Raw genomic sequence first — 18,074 nt, 5'->3', positions numbered from 1 at the left:
GAAGTATCTCAGGTTTCGGAAGTTGTCTAATAAGCAGTTTGAAAGCAGAATTAAATTCACAGCACCCGAGTGATCCTTATGGTGTGGATATTCCATCACAGAAGATTTATGCCACTCCATTGCCTACTGAAAATGCCATGCAGGACTGTGGCTCACAGTTTTATTTAACAAAACCCATCTTTCAGTTTTAAACAGGCCATGTATAAGCTAGCCATTTAAAATCAATAACATTGAGTACAAGAACTAAGAATGTTTTATTAATTCAGTGTTAGCGTAAGTAATGCCACAGCAGATTAAATGTCATATTTGCAGTGCAGCACTGAATGAATAATGTAGTTAAAGGTAAGTAACACATACAGCCTGCAGGTCGAGTCAGCTTGCTAAGGTCCCAGACCACCTAACCTCAAGAGATGTAATTCCTTATTTGAAGAATGCAAAAACATTCTTCAAGAATGCAAGATTAACACACAAACAGATGCTCGCAATACATTATATAAACAGTGGCAGAAGACCTGTGAGGAGCTGCAAGAAAAGGGGGTCCCATCCTGTCTCACTTGTGCCAGCTCCACATCACCACCTTGCATTGTTCTCCTGTTGGCCACCACCACTGTCATCTCCCTGCAAAGCTCCCAAGAGCCACCATGGGCCCCAGACAAAGATTCCATCTGCCCCCCCCCCCATGACCCTGATCCAAACTAAATATCAGAACAAAACAAATAACTTTGGCCCTGACCTGGATAGCCCAGGCAAGCCTGATCTTGTCAGATCTCAGAAGTTAAGCAGGGCCGACTCTGGCAAGTATTTGGATTGGACACCTACAAAGTATACCAGAGTCGGGAGGTGGAGGCATGTCTCTGAATGTCCTCCATACCCCAACAAGAGTTGCCAGAGGTTGCCATGACTTCCAGACACAGGGGTACAAGCACACAGATGCACGCACACAGAGATGCAAAAAATATTTTCAAACCTCACAAAAATAACTTCTCTGGTTCTTACCACGTATCAATAACTCAAGGATCTGCATGTCCATCTGTCTGTCCATTTGTGGCAAGCGTGGCTTATCGGGAAATGATGTAAGCCACTTTGGGTCCCCCTTGGGAAGAAAGGCAGGATATAAATAAAGTAAATAAATATTCTAACTTCTGTTCCTCATTTGGTACCACTAGGGCAGATTAACATTCTATTATTATGTATGTTAAGGGTAGAAGAAGGGGATGCATGCTTCTACTACTTTGACAGATTTCAAGAAAATCTTAATTTCCCCCCAGTTCATAATATTAACACAGGTTTGCTGCTATACTACTATTGAATACATTCTAAGTTGCCAAGTGGGGTAGATGAAGAGTTGAGATTGAAAAATAAAGGGGTGGGGGAGAGAAAAATAGAAGTGGGGATAGAAGAATGGCAGATTATGAACATATGAAGCTGCCTTCTACTGCATCAGACCCTCGGTCCATCCAAGTCAGTATTGTCTACTCAGACTGGCAGCAGCTCTCCAGGGTCTCAAGCTGAGGTTTTTCACGCCTGCTTGCCTGGACCCTTTTTAGTTGGAGATGCCGGGGATTGAACCTGGGACCTTCTGCTTACCAAGCAGATGCTCTACCAATGAGTCACCGTCCCTCCCCTAATTATAAAAATTTTATAAATTATAAAAGGAAGAGAGTGAAACGAAGGAGGAGAAAAGTGTGGAAAAGAGTTAAAGAAATGCAGGAAATGACAATGAAAGGGGTTTTTTTCTGGAGGGGTGGTTTGCTACCACACTCCTAGCAGGACTGTCCCTTTGCAAGATCTGGTTGTGTGGGAGCTGGGTGAAACTAAAGATAGAGGGAAACCATAAATAATGGCAATGACTAGCTTGTCCTGGGTGGTCTTGCCTTACTACAGTGGTGGCTTGGCTGATGGGTTTAGCAGGATCTGATCACCAAATGGCTTCCCACAACCTCCTAGTAAGCTTTGCAGAAAGGGTCTGCCTTCCCTGTGCCCCTAGTGGCTGCAGTCAAAACTGCACTAGGATCTTTTTTTAAAAAAATACACCCAGTGACTATAGCATGAGGCTATAGTCCAGCTAACTTGGCGGCCCCCTCAAATTTTGTCTCCCCAATACCACTCTCTCAGTGGTCCTGCTTCCTTCTTCCAGCTGCTGCCTTCTGGCTTGCCTTCACTCCATTTTTGTTGGTTGCTGTAGCAACCCAAGATACTTCCCAAACTCCAGCAGGTGGTGGCGGTGGGGTTTGGTACTGTGTCTGATGTGCAGATGTTGCAGGTAAGGTTCTCTTCTCCCTCTAAAAAGTCTGCCATGAAAACGTTGTGATGCGACATCACCCCAGAGTCGGAAACAACTGTTGCTTGCACAGGGGACTACCTTTACCTTTTAGATGATCATTTTGGCTGGCCCCACTGCATATATTTTCCTACCTGTATTGATGCCAGCATTCAGTGGTAGACACAGTGATAACAGACATAGCAGTGATACAATTATCATTAAATAATATAATATAAATGAGTGACGTTATTTCTCAACACTGCTGCAGTGATGACAGGAGTACAGTGCTCTGCCCATGCATAAATACAGTGACACAAATGTACCTGCCGATAGTTTGGCTGGTGGCAAAATGATCTCAGGGTGTCAACTGTGTGGGCTATTGTATACCTCAGTCCCCCAAAAGACATTAGCTCTTGGTGAGGGATGCAAACTCTGCTGTCTAAAAGTTTTAGAACAAATCATCAAACACTTGGTCCTGGAACATTTAGAAAGAATGGATGTGATTACTAAGAGCCAGTATGGGTTTCTCAAGAACAAGTCATGTCAGACTAACCTGATCTATTTTTTTGAGAAAGTGACTACCTTGCTGGATCAGGGGAATGCTGTGGACATTGTTTATCTTGATTTCAGTAAGGCTTTTGATAAGGTTCCGCATACTATCCTTGTTGACAAGTTGGTAAAATGTGGTTTGGATCCTGTTACCATTAGTTGGATCTGTAACTGGTTGACAGATCGCACCCAAAGAGTGCTTGTGAATGGTTCCTCATCCTCTTGGAGAGGAGTGACAAGTGGAGTACCTCAAGGATCTGTCCTGTTTTGTTCAACATCTTTATCAATGATTTGGATGAAGGAATAGAGGGAATGCTTATTAAATTTGCAGATGATACTAAATTGGAAGGGGTTGCAAACACAGAAGAAGACAGAAACAGGATACAAGATGACCTTGACAGGCTGGAAAACTGGGCTAAAATCAATAAAATGAATTTTAACAGGGATAAATGTAAAGTTCTGCATTTAGGTAGGAAAAATCCAATGCATGGTTATATGATGGGGGGGGGGACGTCTTAGCAGTAGTATGTGCAATGGGGGAGACTTGTCTTAGCAGTAGTATGTGCAATGGGGGAGACTTGTCTTAGCAGTAGTATGTGCGAAAAGGATCTAGGGGTCTTAGTGGATCATACGCTGAACATGAGTCAGCCATCTTCAAGTACTTGAAGGGTTGTCATATGGATGGGGTGTAATTGTTTTCTGTGGCTCTAGAAGGAAGGACCAGAACCAGTGGGTTGAAATTAAATCAAAAGAGTTTCCAGCTCAACATTAGGAAGAACTTCCTGACCGTTAGAGCCATTCCACAGTGGAACCGGCTTCCTCGGGAGGTGGCGGGCTCTCCCTCCTTGGAGGTTTTTAAACAGAGGCTGGATGGCCATCTGACAGCAATGAAGATCCTGTGAATTTAGGGGGAGGTGTTTGTGAGTTTCCTGCATTGGGCAGGGGGTTGGACTAGATGACCCTGGAGGTCCCTTCCAACTCTATGATTCTATCCTCAACATGGTGGTCTTTACCCAACTACAGCTAGCATAGAGCTTGGCACGCCTCCACACATGGTGCTTCACGGCTGGCACTGGGGAAGATGTCAGCCCCAATTCAATTGAAATATCAATTATAGAATCTACACGTAACTGTGATTCTAACCATTATCAGCTTGGACCTAAAGTGTGTTGTTTCAGCCCACTGTTGATGAAAACTTTCCTGAACCTACGGGGCTAGTGTATAATGCAATCCTAGACAGAGTTCTATTTCCATTGAATTCTGTGAATTAGAAAAGTGTAACTGTGCTTAGAATGGCATTGTTAAAACAGGCAATTTAGTTCCTTTGTGTTTCTTTGCCTTACTCGGGTGGAATAATTTTTATTCCACCTGAATATGGAAAAGAAACACAAAGGAACTAAAGGCGTTATACCAATTTGCTGTTGCAACTAAGGCATCTGTTTAATATTTCTCCTTTGGTATTATAGTTTAAGCATTCTCTAAATAACATGAATTCTATGGATCATATTGTTATATAGACACAATACATTAAAAATGCTTACCCATAGTACATCAACATTGTTAACAGGCGAACAGCCTGATCCTCTCAACTACATTAGCTTCTCTAGTACACGGAGGGCTTGGATTGCAACATCTCTTGCTGCACCCTCTTCATGTAGGGAGAGGTATTAAAACCTCATGGAGGGAGAGCCACTAAACCCAAGAGGAGACCAGGTTCCACTTGCCAGAGAGTTGTACTGTTAGGAGCGTTGAGCCTGCAAAATAAGATCCAAGGGGCCAAATGTCATGCCGTAAAATGTGTAGAGCTTCTGTATCACATCAAGTCTTGGATCCCATGAAAATTTACTGTGCGAGTGGTAGGAATTGCACTGTCATAGCGTAACTTCCACACTTTCACCCTTCTGCTGCAGCCCACCATTCCCCCCCCCCCCGAATGCTACTCCTGGAGAATGGGGAGCCCCCCTGGAACAGCATGAATGCCGCTGTTCCACAGCTGGAGGGCTGCTGTGGGAGAAGGAGTTGGCAAAAATCACCTTCCCCTCGCTTATGTGGATTTACTTCATGAGATCCAACCCAAAGGCCTATTCCCTGTTCCAGATTGGTAGTATAAATAGCTCTGAACAATCCTGTGCTTTTTTCAGAACCTTCAGGCTCCTAAAAGCACTCATGTTTTCATCTGTTTTTAAGAACTTTGTTAACAAGGTTATGTTTAGAAATATATCTATCTAGAATTATATGGGAGACCAATTTGTCTGCATAAGCCAAATACATTTCTGTAACACACATACACACCTAACTGCACTTACAGTTTTTGTATCTGCCTTGTGTAAATATCAGCTTTATGGGTGGTTTTTATTTTCTTTTGCAGCCTACACTATTCCCTTGAATCTTAAAATATATTTATGCCTTTTAAATTCGAGTAGAAGTCACAGTCACAGGAAACAGATTCTCACTTTTAATTAAGCCCCAAACAAAAATCTTAAGGTACCCAGCAGAATCATAAAAAGAAGCGGGGAAAGCTCTGACCATATCTGTACAGGAAATGCCCTGGCACAAAGATGTTACAGTCATAGATGCTGTAAAGGTTTATAACAATTGATCAGAGATTTATTTTACTTCTTTTTCTATTGCCTATATTTTTCTATAATGCTGTGTTGTCCTTAAACAAATAATACAATCTCATATTCTTCACTGTAAACTGTATCCTTTTATTACTCTGTTTGTTCAGCACCATCCTAGCATATCTGATATAAAAGGCTTATGCATATTTCCCTCCTCTTGGTGCCAGTGGACTTTTAAGGTTACTTTTGCCAGTATGTAAGTGCATATGCACTTATGTATGCATCTGTTTGTATGCATCTGTTTGGCTATATATAGCTCCCTCTCCAAGCAGCAATGAAGAGGTATAATCAATTCTATTTTCCGCTAATAGTTTGTACCATTTTCAGATGGAAAACTTTTCTACTGTGAAAGCATTGTAGTTCCGTGGTATATAGTGACTTACGGCTTCCATTCACATTAATTTCAGTTTGCAATTTAAAATGTGTTTTCTTTATGTCTCAAACTCTTTAATTGTAGACTTTATAAAATTGTTTTGTTATCAGTAAATAATGAGATACAAGAATCCCAAATCTGGATAAAAACTGGCTATGGAAAGGGGGGAAATTTTCTTTCCCCTTTGCATAATTTCCCCAACCCCAAATCAAATCTGCAACTTGCCCCCCGGGAAAAATTGCACCTGTATATTTTCCAAGCAGAGCAAATAGCAGGTTCTAAAATAGCTATTGAAGCGGAGACAATAAGGTAGGAGGAATGAGTTAAATTCTCCTACTGCTGTACTGGAACCCACAATCTAAATCTGGAGACCCTAAAGCTACCATTATTTACTTTAAAAAAACCCACTCCAAAAACCAACCAACCAACCAGCCTGCTTGCCTTCCTATCTACCTGTCTATAAATTATATGGTGTAGATATGGCAAACCTGTATCTGGGCTCTAAGGCCTTGTTTGAATGCCATGCCAAACCTACACATGTTCATAAAGGCCATAAATGCTAATGTTATCTTGCTTTTGCTCCCTCTTCTCTTTCTTTCTGCCCTCTTACGTGCAGAGGACAATTGACATTCCCTGCTTTGAGAAGCGTATAGTCAAGCTCCGGTTTGCCTGGAAGGAGGGAGGGGAGCATGAAACTATGACAACAAACTGCAGATGTTGGTTGCGGCATCTTACGGCAGCCTCATTTCAGTCTGAAAATAAGGGCTTGCCTGATTGAAAACTTCCATGTGAAAAAGATTACTAACATGCTGGGAAGAATGTTAGGCGAAAACCTTTCCTCCAACACTAGCCAGTATTGTGTGGTTAAGAGTGCTGGATAAGTATCTGGGAGACCCAGGTTCAAATCACCATGGAAGCTCACTGAGTAACTTTGGGCGAGTCACACTCTCTTGGCTTTACTGACTTCTTAGGGATAGAATTGAGGAGAGGAGAACAACATAAGCCACTTTGGATCCCCACTGGGGAGAGAGGCAGGATACAAATGAATTAAATGAACAAATAAACTCAGGGCTTTTTTTGTAACAGGAACTCTTTTGCCTATTAGGCCACACCCCCTTCGTGTAGCCAATCCTCCAAGAGCTTACAGGCCTCTTAGTACAGGGCTTACTGTAAGCTCTAGTAGGATTGGCTACATCAGGGGTGTGTAGCCTAATATGCAAAGGAGTTCCTGCTACAAAAAAAGCCCTGATCTTTCTATAGGGAGTGAATGTTTTTGTCGATATGAGTATTCTGTTATATGAATCATTGTCTGCACTCTGAGGTAGCTGATACATGGATTTAGCACCTCAGAAACTCCAATTGGCCCACACTTTAGCAGCCATTATGGTAAATTTCATTACCTTGTTTTGGGACTTAGACTTGTCAAGATGTTAAGTTTTGTTTGTTTGTTTTTGAGGATCAGCACTGTGAAATATCCTATCCAGAGGGGGAAATGGCAGGCTGTGCCACATAATTTCAAAAGCCATCAAATTGCTGTGACCTTTCTATTCTGGCCTTAGAAAATATCTGGGCATCTAGTCAAACATCAAGCTAACAACATCATTTTAACCTTATTTTTTTCATACACAGATATGAAATAACTTATTTTTTTCATGCGATATTGACACTGGTATCTGGTTCTAATAGTGTGAAGCAGCTCTTGGATTCCTTTTCTGTCCGTATCTTTCCCAGAATCTTTTGCGTAGCTTTTAAGAAGATCTAAGAATATTGGTCAGTTGTTCTTAGGATCAAAGAGATATGGCCATTTTTTTTTTTTTGCACATTTATAAATTGTACCTCACGATTTGCACTGCAAACAGATAAGGTTGTGAGTACTTCGAAGAAAATGAATGACTCGTATATATGCAGAGTTACATACGCAAAATGCCTGGATATTTGGCGGTATAGCCTGGGAATGGCAGGGTTTGGTGAGGGGAGGGATTGTATACCACAGAATACAACAGAATGCGGGGGCCACAACCTTTTTGTGCCTGTAGGCACATTTGGAATTTTGACATAGGGCACAACCGCAAAACAGCTGCCACAGGAGATGGGCCCAGTCACTAAATGGCCACCACAGGAGGCCGAGTCAAGCACAAAATGCCAGGGAGCAAGGTTATGTATAATTCTAATAGTACTTCTTCAACATTTCAGGCAGAAGCTCTTTTTAACAGGATGCCTTTTAATCTGCAAAGCCAATCAGAAGCCTTGATGGACAAAAGCCCCATCTAGTCCCAGTAGGGTTGCCAATCCCTAGGTGGGAACAAGGGATCCCCCGGTATGGAGGCCCTCCCCCCGCTTCAGGGTAATCTGAAAGCGGTGGGGAGGGGAGGGAAATGCCTGCTGGGTACTCATGATTCCCTATGGAGACTTATTCCCATAGAAAATAATGGAGAATTTATCCATGGGTATCTGGGGCTCTGGAGGCCCTGTTTTTTGAGGTAGAGGCACCAAATTTTCAGTATAGTATCCAGTGGCTCTCCCCAAAATACGCCCTAACTTTCAAAAAGATTGGACCAGGGGGTCCAATTCTATGAGCCCCCAAAGAAGGTGCCCCTATCCTTATTTCCTATGGAAGGAAGGCATTTAAAAGATGTGCGGTGCCTTGAAATGTGATGGCCAAAACTCCCTTTGGAGTTCAATTATGCTTGTCACACCCTTGCTCCTGGCTCCACCCCAGTGTCTCCTGGCTCCACCCCCAAAGTGCCCAGATATTTCTTGAATTGGACTCAGCAACCCTAAGTTCCAGCCACTTTATTAGGGTTCCCAGGTCCTAACCTCCCCAGGAGGGGGAGGGGCCATCCTCAACACAATGACAGAATGACATCATCATCCTGGGGAAAGAGCAGGCATTGTTCGCTCCTGCCCTTCAAGCCCCAAGATCGTGGCTTAGAAGGCAAGAGTAGGTGGCTTCCACTTGGAAAGAGCAGGTGCCATGTACTCCTGCCCTCCAAGCCCTGAGATTGGGACTTTTAAGGCAAGAGCAGGCAGCGCCTGCTTGCCCCACAAACACGGAATTTGCAGCTGGGGGAGGTAGGTGCACACAACACCCATAGGGCCAGGGAGGACTGTTGGGGGCAGGGCTTCCCCTATTCGCCAATTGGCTGGCTCGGGTGGGGAGGCCCACAAAACTGGAGGATTTACATCCCAACACTTTACGAAGCACTTGGTGGGCTCCACATTGAGGACCCCTGGTATAATGCCATAGAATCTACTCTCCAAGTGGCATTTTCTGCAGGAGAACTGATCTCTGTTGTCTAGAGATCATTTGAAATTCTGGGAAATCTCCAGGCCCCACTTGGATACTGACAACCCCACGTGCATGGATTGAGCAAGTATGCATATCTTATTGTTGAGGATGACTAGGATGCCATTTAGTCCTGGGACAAGTGATCCTAGATTTAAAGGTGGTTTGTTTTTAAAGACACCCCACCCTTTTAAAATATCTGTGGATGGCTACTCATATTTCCACTGTTCGGAGCAGTATCTTCAGACACTGGAGAGCACTTTAAGAGATCTTTGTATCTTACAAAGCAAGCAAAAATCTCTAATTTGAACAAAATTGCTTCACCTTTTCATTAGTGCTTAATTTCTAAACAAGTTCTTCTAGACAAGTACTGGCAACTCAACTCAGGTTGTTAGCTGTTCTGCTAACCCTGAAAATCTGCCTGCTGAAGTATGCAGGGACAGGATATGATTCCTCAGCTGTATAGAAAAGGTACTCTGTACTCAGAGTCATTGGTGTTATTACTTCACAAATACCAGGATTCATTTCCAGAATTGAAAACATAATATGTACGGTAACTGAAAACTAGTGAGTCCTGGCACAAATCAAATCCTGGATAATTTGCTTGTGGCACACTTCAGGACCTATGAAGTAAACACAGGTTTCCTGTAAACATTGCCACCTGCTTGGGAAAGCAGTATAGAATACTTTATCACACAGAGAGAATGATTCCTCTTGTGTTTTTTAAAGTTAGGGTGTGCCTCTTTTCTCTTGCTTTTCTTTAATCCGAGTGGTTTAATTGCTGTGGTAGTTATTAAGATTATGTAACTAGTGCTTTTCAAATTCTTAAATTATTCCTTTGTAAGAAGAGCGTATGGGTTTAATTTTCTATCCTTCCTGTGCTATTTAAGGAGAAAGAACGGTTAAAGCAAGAAAAACGAGATGAAAAGAGATTAAATAAAGAGCGTAAACTGGAACAGCGAAGATTGGAATTAGAAATAGCTAAGGAGCTAAAGAAGCCTAATGAAGATATGTGCTTAGCAGACCAGAAGGTAATCAGAATAATGTAAATTTACTCTTTTATGTGCCTGCCGCTTTTCATACTGTTTCCCCTTTTCTTCGTCTACCATTGTTATAATAATTAAATTTTCTTCCTTTAAATCATTCCTGTTTTTATTTTAGATTGCTTGATGTTACCTCGGTGTTTAATGTTACCTCTATTCAAATGTTGCCACGATTATAAAGTAATAATGGATAAATGAGAGAATGGATTTCCTTGTTTTGTTTTTAAAGTTAGTAGTGAATGTTTGATAGTTTTGACTTCAGGTGGCCTATTTGTGAGACCTGACTTTCTTTAGAAGTCTCTAATAACCGACATTTGACCTCTTTAAAGTATGGGGGTTCTTTTAAGACTTTTTTTGAACTATACTTATAGATCCTGAATGTTGCACTGAGTTTGGTGAGCAGTTCTCATTCATGGGTGCTGACTGTTCCTCTGCTTTTCAGCCTTTGCCAGAGTTACCTCGCATTCCAGGCCTGGTCCTCTCTGGAAGTACATTTTCAGATTGCCTCATGGTGGTGCAGTTTCTGCGGAACTTTGGGAAAGTTCTTGGCTTTGATGTAAACCTGGACGTCCCAAGTTTAAATGTTCTTCAGGAGGGGCTGTTAAACATAGGTGACAGCATGGGAGAAGTACAAGATCTGCTTGTGAGGTTGCTCTCAGCTGCCATTTGTGACCCAGGGCTGGTAACAGGATACAAGGTAATGAATACTCTTCAGATGTCTTCAGCTTTAGTCGAATGATCAATTAATACTCTGCTAACCATGACTGCATTTTCAGATGTAATGTCAACAATGGGCTTTGTCATTAGAGAAATGAGCTTCAAAAGTCCTTAGGCTCACATGCTCCCCCTTCCTCCTCCTGACTTGAAATGACTAAACGTGGTAGGCCTGAAATGTAGAAGTCTTCTGTTCCTGGATGGCATGCAAGGGGAGAAGGGAAGGGGAGCAAACAAGCTGAAGGCTCCTGACTGTAATGACAAGCCATGATTTGTTGTAACATCTTAGTTCTCATATACAGGAGAAGGTAAGCCTGTTTCTGGGCTGTACCATTTGAGATTGCACAGCAGCGGCTCTGGGCAAGGTGCCCCACCTCAACCCCCTGTGAGGGTGAGCGCAGCAGCTGTACAGCACAATTGCTGCACCTTAAAGCACATGCCGCCAGGCTGCCGTAGCTCCACCTCCCACATCTGACACACAAGGTGGAGTGACAGCAGCCTGGCAGTATGCTCTAAGGTACAGGCGTCCTACTGTGCTGCAGCTGAGCCCAGCTATTTCCCTTGTCACATAGGCAAGGTGGGAGGGTGGGTGCGAGGGCCTCACCTGGCACCCCACCGGGCAGCTGCCTAGTGGACAGGCTATCCCTGAGATTGCATGTGGGCTTTCACAAGATTTGATATATTAATAAAAAAAAATCCCTGTAATGGGATGGATCCAACCAGCCTTCCAACTGGTTAAAAAGGGGAAGGGGGGGGTTCCATTGGCCACCCAAAAGGCCATGCTGGGGATCTTAAGATTTAAAGAGACATAAGAATGTGTCCTGTAGTAAAGTAAGAAATTTGGTCAGATTGAGGAAGAAAGCTATTATCACTATTTGACTTCTATAGAATAGGATATTTTCACGGGTCACTCTTCAGTTTTCTCCCCCATTTGCTACGTTGATGCTTTATGAAGAATCCAGGTAGAACAGTTGAGCGAACATTAGCGTGTAGGCCGCAGGTGGCTAGGTTTCTTTAATTTGTGCAAATTTGGACCTCAAACATGCCAGATCACAGATGATAGCTTTATTAGCCAACCTCATGTTAACATTAAAGGCTTTCATTTCTGGATTTTGGCAGGGATGAATCCTATCTAGCTTATCAAGTTTCCTAAAACCATCTGACTTGTTGCCTGACATCACTGTATAATGATTTTTGCCTTCTCTCTTTGAGCTTCTTGTGTGATCATGCTCCAGAATTCTTTTTGTTTCTCTCAATACCTTCCCCACTCCCCATCCCCCACTGTAACGGCAAACCTATTTTTAAATGTACTTTCTTAAAAAAAAAAAATAACAGTTTTGAGTTTGACAGGGAAGTTGCTTAGAAGGAGACTGCTGCTGGCAATCCCCACCTCTCTCCTTTTAGCAGTTCTTGTACTAAACCCCCAGACTATTTGTAAAGGTCAAAACAAGGAAATTTAAAACCCGGAGAGGATGTAAACTATTAAAGAAGTTCCAGCATGTCAGCAAATGGCGATGCCTGTTTTATGGCTTGAGTTCCCTCTTCCACTCTTTGCTATGAAATAGAAACAAATGTTCCATTTATGCTGTCAGTATTACACTATTTTATGTACCACTGTTTATGAGAAAACTTTTCCCTAGGCCAAAACAATCCTTGGGGATCATTTGCTGAATGTTGGCATCAACAGAGACAACGTGTCGGAAATTCTGCAGATTTTTATGGAAGGCCACTGTGGGCAAACTGAGCTCACAGAAAGCTTGAAGACCAAAGCTTTCCAGGCACACTCACCAGCTCAGAAAGCATCTGTACTTGCTTTCCTTGTTAACGAGCTAGCATGTAGCAAAAGTGTTATAAGGTAAGGCATGTTGTAGCTTTTTTGTCTGTACATGTACATTTTGATCTTCTTCGTGGTCTCTGTGCAGTCCCACACATGGGTTTTCCTATCAGGACGAACCCTACCTCGGAGATTTTAAATAGCTAGCCTAGGCGTTATTTTTGGCGCGCACTCCCTCCCGCTCTGGGGAGCAGGCATCCACTGCGCATGCCTGTAGCGCGAGGGAGGCGCCCAACCCACTCAGTTTCTTTCCAACCGCCGCCCGGGATAGTCCTACCTCGTTGCGCTCCTCACTTACCTCAGATATCTAGCCTTCGTTTTCCTCAAGTTTCCTCTTATTTCATCCTTCGCTATTTCTTCATATTCTTATCTTCAAAAAAAAAAAAAAAAAAAGATTTAGATAAATATCTTCCCCGCTTTTTCCTCAGACCTCCCTTCCCCCACCCCCACCCCCCACCCCGGGCGTATGGAAGGAAGGGACAGTAAAATAACTTTCAAAAGGTGCTCGCGCTGTAGGGCGAAAATCCCTACATCGGACGGGCATTCGCTTTGCTTGTTCTGTTTGGGAGAATCCCATAAAGTGGACGCCTGTGCGCACTGCCTTCAATTTTGCAAACAGGCGCGAAAAAACAGAGCCGCTAGACTCAGAAGCCACTTAATGGAGTCTGTGCTCCAGCCTGATATGTCGCAATCTTCGTCAGCAAGTAAGTCGCCTCCCCTACTGACTCCCCAAGGGGACGGCGCAAGGTCGGCAGCTTCAGTGGCCATTGCTCCCAGCAAGCATAAGTCCGGCGATGCCGCGAAAGCCGGCGACGGCGCGAGAACGTCAGAACAAACGGCCGCGGCGACTAAACCAAAGGGCGGGAAGCACACTAAGAAACATAAGCATTCCGACCCGAAGGGCCAGAAGGATTCGAGAAAACCGTCCGATCCGAAGGCTCCGCGGAAACCGACAGACCCGAAGGACCCGAAGATTCCGAAGGACTCGAGAAAATCCTCCGAACAACAGAATGAGCCTGAGACGCAATGCGAGCCTTCCACTCCCGGATCCGACACCCAGGAAGTGACCACCCCGGCTACGGAGTCGCCGCACCAGCAGACGGAAGAAGTTATTCCCATTCCGTCCCGATCCCCTTCCCCGCATGGATCCATGCTAGACCCTGCGCTGGAGCCGATTCGAGACCCGCAACAGTGGACTCGACACCACATCAATCCTAGATCGTTCCGCGATATGTCGAATCCCATCCAGTACAAACATGATGCTTACAGGTACTTCGATGCGCATCGGTTCCCAGCCAGGTCTCCCAGCATGGAGAGATATAGGTATCATCATGCGCGTTTCCCGGAGAGATCCCCTAGTAGAGGGAGGGACCGCCATCGCTACAACCCGAGATCTCGGTCCCCATCCATGTCCCCGAGGCGACGCCATTATGCTTCTAGGTCTCCTTCCATCGAATCCCATGCATGCTGCGGATACCATCATTCTCGGTACCGAACCGATTATCACATGAACCCATCCAAGGAAGCGACTCCTGTCCAACGGAGCAAGCAACCACCGAGACAGCCGTCTCCGACTCCTTCCACTTCGACTTCTAAACCTAGGGGTGCGATTCCAGTGGAACCCAAAAGCACGACTCCAACCAGACCGGACCTACCTGAACCCGAACCTGACTCTGATGCTGAATCCGAAGCTCAATCATCGGATTCGATACAGTCCATGTCCCCTGGGTCCCCTGCTTCAGATATCGCCAAGCCCGCGGATTTGTCACCTTCCGAAGGGGCAAAGACATACCTGGACTTGATTGCCAATATGGCCTCTGCACTTAACGTAACTCTTACTTCGGATGCACCCAAGGTGACAGACGTGGTACACGACCTGGTGCACTCAGATTTACCTGCTGGTTCCTTTCTGCCGATGCTGCCGGTACACCTAGAAGCCATCAAAGAAGCTTGGGACAACCCAGCCTCCATTCCCCCGACTTCAAAACGAATCGAATCCCTTTATAGGATCCAAGCACCGGATTCGAAATTTTTATTTAGCCATCCAGCACCGAATTCTCTGATAGTGCATTCATCTTCTAAAACCAAACAGACCCGCCACCCGGTACCCCCTGAGAAGGAAGGCAGGAAGTTAGATACTCTTGGAAGGAAAATGTATTCAATCTCGACGGCAACTGCCAAGATCAACAATTACCTAGCATACTTCGCCGCGTATTCCCACAATATCTCCTCCCAACTGAATACGCTAGTCTCTGCCCTGCCTGAGCCCTCCCAGAAACAAGCCTGCAAGCTACTTCAGGAGCTCAACAGGATTTCAAAGCAACAGATAAACACCATCCGTCACTCTGTGGGGTGCACTTCCAAGGCGATGGCCGCCTCCATTGCCCTAAGACGACATGCTTGGCTTCGATCCTCTTCGTTGCAGCCTGATCTAAAATTCAAGATAGAAGACCTTCCCTTCGATGGCCAAGGTCTCTTTAATGCCACAACGGACGATATACTGTCCACCGTGGACGACAGCCGCAAACGAGCGAAAAGATTGGGGGTAGCCCAACAGCAGCAACAACAACAGAGCTATAAGCCCAGATCATGGAAACCAACCCCCTTCAAACGTTCCAGATCCCCTCGACAATCTGAATACTGGAAACGTAAAGCTCCTCCTCCAAAGCAATCCTTTAACCAGAGACAGCAGAGACCACAACCACCTAAAAAGGCTGCATCTTCATCGAAGCAGTCTCTTTGACTTTCTACCTCTACCACTTCAGCACGTCTCCAGGCTTCTTCCATTTCTCGACAATTGGCAACAAATAACCACAGACAAATGGGTTCTGAACATTATTTTGAGGGGCTACTCCATAGAGTTCCAAGCACCACCAAAAAGACATCATTTTGTTTCCACTCCCCCATCACCTTCCCTTCAGGAAGAAATAGACACCTTAACAGCCAAAGCGGCTATAGAGCCTGTCCCAGTCCAGTATCATCGGACAGGTTTTTATTCCAGGTACTTTCTAGTCCCGAAAAGGGATGGGGGACAGCGCCCGATTCTGGATCTAAGAGCCCTAAACAAATTCATCCGCCACAGAAAATTCAGAATGATCACCTTACAATCGATTCTGCCATTAATCCCCAGAAACTCCTGGATGGCACTGGTAGATTTACAGGACGCATACTTCCACCTGACAATACACCAATGCCACAGGAAGTTTCTGCGTTTCGCCGTTGGCAACTACCACTACCAGTTCCGAGCTCTGCCCTTCGGACTTTCCACGGCACCACGGACATTCACAAAATGTATGGCGGTTATTGCAGCGTACCTCAGGCAACGCGGCGTTGCAACCTACCCATACATAGACGATTGGCTCCTTGTGGGAGCTTCAAGGACACAGTTGATGAAGGACATTTCCATCACACTTGCGCTCCTAGCAAACCTGGGCCTCCAGGTCAATCATCAAAAGTCACACCTTACCCCAACTCAAGACATTCAGTTTATTGGGGCTCGTTTGTGCACCACGGACCACAAGGCGTATCTTCCTGTGGACAGGATATCCTCCATTCAGACGCTGGCCACACAAATAATGCAACAACCCAAGCAAGCGGCCTTCAACATTCAGCGCATGTTAGGACTTATGGCAGCCACAACGGCAGTTCTGACACACGCAAGACTACGCATGCGAACCCTACAAATCTGGTTCGTCCGCGCGTTTCGACCCCAACACCAATCTCAAGGAACGGTCCTCACTGTTCCGAGCCACATCCTCCCTTCGCTCGAATGGTGGACAGTTCGAGCTCACCTGCTTGCGGGAATGCCCTTTTTACGGCCAAGTCCATCAGCAGTGGTTACAACAGACGCCTCGAGATGGGGCTGGGGAGCTCATCTCGACGTACTCACGGTCCAGGGGCAATGGACACCGTACGAACAGTCGCTCCACATCAATTGCTTAGAGCTTCTAGCCGTTCACAGAGCGTTAAAATCGTTCCTTCCATCTCTTCAAGGCCTACACGTACAGATCGCCTCAGACAATGTGGCGACGGTTTTTTATATAAACAGGCAAGGAGGGACAGCATCCACCCGCCTTTGCAAAAGAGCAATGCACCTGTGGCATTGGAGTATTGCCCATCAGATCCACCTCACTGCGGTACATCTTCCTGGCATACAGAATGTTCAAGCGGACAGACTGAGCAGATATTCCATCAACGACCACGAGTGGTCACTCCACCGGTCATACCTTCTGCCAGTATTCCGGAAATTCGGAACTCCGTCAATAGATGCGTTTGCTGCACCAGAAAATGCACAGTGTGCGATCTTTTTTATGAGAGGTCCGCCCTCACAACAGTCTGCAGGGGATGCCTTCATACAGACGTGGACCGGTCCACTACACTTCCTCTTCCCTCCCTTTCCGTTAATAACACGGTGCATACAGAAAATTCAACTGGACAACACAGATTGCATTCTCGTGACGCCATGGTGGCCACGTCAGCCATGGTTCACAACCCTTCTCCTCCTGTCAGAAAGCACTTACCATCACTTCCCTCTGGCACACAACCTCCTGTCCCAACAGAACGGCAGGGTTCTGCACCACGACCCGAACAGACTTCGCCTGACGGCCTGGAGGATATGTTCTCAGACTTTCCTGAAGGAGTAAGACACGTTCTCCTTAATGCAAGGAAACCGTCAACAAGGAAGTCATATTCCATGAAATGGAAAAGGTTTTCCATCTACGCTACCAAGCATAATTTCAGACCCTCCTCGGCTTCCATGCCTCAAATCTTAGCATATACACTGCATTTGTCAGAAAAGGGCCTTACGTACTCCTCTCTGAAGGTGCACCTGGCAGCAATCTCAGCTTTTCACCCGCATGTACAGGGTCGAACTGTTTTCTCACACCCTGCTGCGAAATCCTTCTTAAAGGGAATCTTACATTTGCACCCACCACTACGGCAAATGTATCCTAGCTGGAGTTTGTCACTAGTGCTTAGCCAACTAGTAAAACCGCCTTTTGAACCTATGGCTACGATACCACTTCACCTCCTCTCATGGAAAACGGCTCTTTTAGTTGCACTCACCTCGGCTAAAAGAGCAAGTGATCTCTGCGCGTTCAGAGCGGACTCGCCTTACACCATGTTTCACCATGATAAGGTGGTGTTACGGCCAGATCCCGCTTTCTTACCGAAGGTGGTCTCCGCATTCCATCTGCATAGAACCACTACCTTACCTGCCTTTTTCCAACGGCCTACGGATAAGGGCCAAGAAGCTCTACACTGTCTAGACGTGAGAAGAGCACTCGCCTACTATATAGATCGAACTGCATCGTTCCGCACAGACTCCAGACTTTTCGTGGCCTACGGCCGCCGTCATAAGGGAAAAAAGATATCTACGCAGAGACTATCAAA

General features: G+C 45.2%; 1 protein-coding gene across 21 annotated transcripts in view; it reads left to right on the top strand.

Moving 5' to 3' along the window:
* Window positions 1-18,074, top strand: part of BAZ2B (bromodomain adjacent to zinc finger domain 2B) — a 186,026-nt gene that overhangs the window by 124,765 nt on the left and 43,187 nt on the right. For all 21 annotated transcript variants that reach the window (XM_060257178.1, XM_060257167.1, XM_060257166.1 and 18 more), the window contains 3 exons: window positions 9,983-10,123; window positions 10,578-10,832; window positions 12,490-12,704. In XM_060257178.1, coding sequence (XP_060113161.1) covers window positions 9,983-10,123; window positions 10,578-10,832; window positions 12,490-12,704 — 611 coding nt within the window. The remainder of the gene's footprint in view (window positions 1-9,982; window positions 10,124-10,577; window positions 10,833-12,489; window positions 12,705-18,074) is intronic.

Source organism: Heteronotia binoei, chromosome 16 (assembly GCF_032191835.1).
Source record: "Heteronotia binoei isolate CCM8104 ecotype False Entrance Well chromosome 16, APGP_CSIRO_Hbin_v1, whole genome shotgun sequence".
Lineage (NCBI taxonomy): Eukaryota > Metazoa > Chordata > Lepidosauria > Squamata > Gekkonidae > Heteronotia > Heteronotia binoei.
This window is presented reverse-complemented; position numbering and strand designations above follow the sequence as displayed.